This window comes from Plectropomus leopardus, unplaced genomic scaffold, assembly GCF_008729295.1.
Source record: "Plectropomus leopardus isolate mb unplaced genomic scaffold, YSFRI_Pleo_2.0 unplaced_scaffold3326, whole genome shotgun sequence".
Lineage (NCBI taxonomy): Eukaryota > Metazoa > Chordata > Actinopteri > Perciformes > Serranidae > Plectropomus > Plectropomus leopardus.
Genome location: NW_024636313.1, coordinates 1 through 1,592, shown reverse-complemented (window position 1 = coordinate 1,592; position 1,592 = coordinate 1). Strand labels below are relative to the sequence as shown.

General features: G+C 31.5%; 1 protein-coding gene across 1 annotated transcript; it reads right to left on the bottom strand.

Annotated features, from left to right (window-relative positions):
* Nucleotides 1-677: 677 nt before the first annotated feature.
* On the bottom strand, nt 678-1,112 carry LOC121938785 (CD82 antigen-like; the record flags this gene model as incomplete). Its single annotated transcript, XM_042481953.1, has 2 exons — nt 907-1,112; nt 678-790 (listed from the first exon to the last, which is right to left on the bottom strand). Coding segments are annotated over exons 1-2 (287 nt in total), but the record flags the coding sequence as incomplete, so codon positions are not given.
* Between the last annotated feature and the right edge of the window lie 480 nt (nt 1,113-1,592).

Here is a 1,592-nt window from a genome sequence, read left to right as displayed (position 1 = left end):
TTTATATTTGCATATCTTCAAAACATTTCATATCTTCCAAAAATACTTTGTTTGGAAAATATTTTCTATTTTTTACATCTTCTAAACATTTCATATCTTGAAAATATTTTGTCTTCAAAACATTTTATATCTTCAAATTTTTTTATATTTTGATAACGCTCTTTTAAATACTTCAGATTTTCAAAATACTGGAAATCATTTAAATATTTGATATTTTCAAAATGTTTTATATCTTCAAAATATTTGTTTATTTTTAAAATATTTGTAGATCTTCAAAATATTCTCTTAAAAATATTTTCTATCCTAAAAACATTTTATATTTTTAATCTCTTTTAAACATTTCTTCCACATATTTTATGCTTAAAAAATTGATTTTTTTAAAAAAAATCATATCCTTAAGATATTTTAGATCTTCAAAACATTTTAGATGTTCAATATATTTTACATCTTTTAAATATTTAATATTTTCAATGCATTTTATATCTTCAAAAAAATTATATAATATAAATATTCAATATTTTCATATTTTATAGATTGAAAAATAAAATAAAATAAAATGTATCCATGTTTGATTTTGATGAGAAAAAGGCTGATTTTAAAAAGCTCAGACTGAAGTAAAACTGGACATTTGTCTCCACAGTGAATCTACATTTTTGGTGATGAGGCTAAAAACAGACCGAGACATCGTGTTTTTGGGAGCAGGTACCTCGATCAGAGCCACTCCGAGGCAGATCCCGAGCACGACCCCGATGTTGGTGAGCAGCCAGCTCTCCACGCTGTCGGCGCAGCCCTGAAACAGATTCACCCTCACAATGAACGAACGAATGAATAAATACATAAATAAACGAGGAGCTCAGCCAGGTGACGGGAAACAGGTAAGACAACATTAAAAAAAAGAGAGCGTACCACGTCGTAGACGGGCCAGTCGGGCGTCTGAGCCTCACAGAAGCCGCTGTCGGAGAAGTTTCCGGTGGCGAGCGAGATGTTCTGGCAGGAGCAGGGAAACAGCATCTGGGAGCTGTTGAAGATCACCATGTTACCGCTCCAGTCGTCACGGCCGCTCCAGCCACAGCACTCCATCTGCACGTTCAGATTTGGGCACAATGTTAGAAAAAATAATCAAAAAATAACTTAAAAATAGAAAATAAGTTCACTGTGAAAGTAATCACGAATTGATGGTTCAAAATTAGCTCCAGCAAACACGAAAAAGAAGATCGATAAATTATATCAAAGCAAAAAAAGATGAGATTTAAAATAAATCAAAGTAAATTAGGCTTTAAGGTATTTACATGACTGTGAGACAAAGTGTTGATTTTGTTTTGTAATAAATATTCTGAACTCCTTAAAATTTGCTCCTGATGAATCCCCCCAGATTATAATACAACTAAAATTAGCCCTGGAAAAAAAACAAAAAAAAGGGTTGCAAAGCACTTTCCTTAATCGAAAAGAATATAAAAACGCTGCTAATTTCAAACAATACCAAATGATATTTTTTCTCAGTCAAAGCTAAAAGCAGCATATTGTATTTACTGTGACAGCAGTTCATAGACTTTTGATTAATTGCCTAAATTTCCATGAACAATTAAATACTT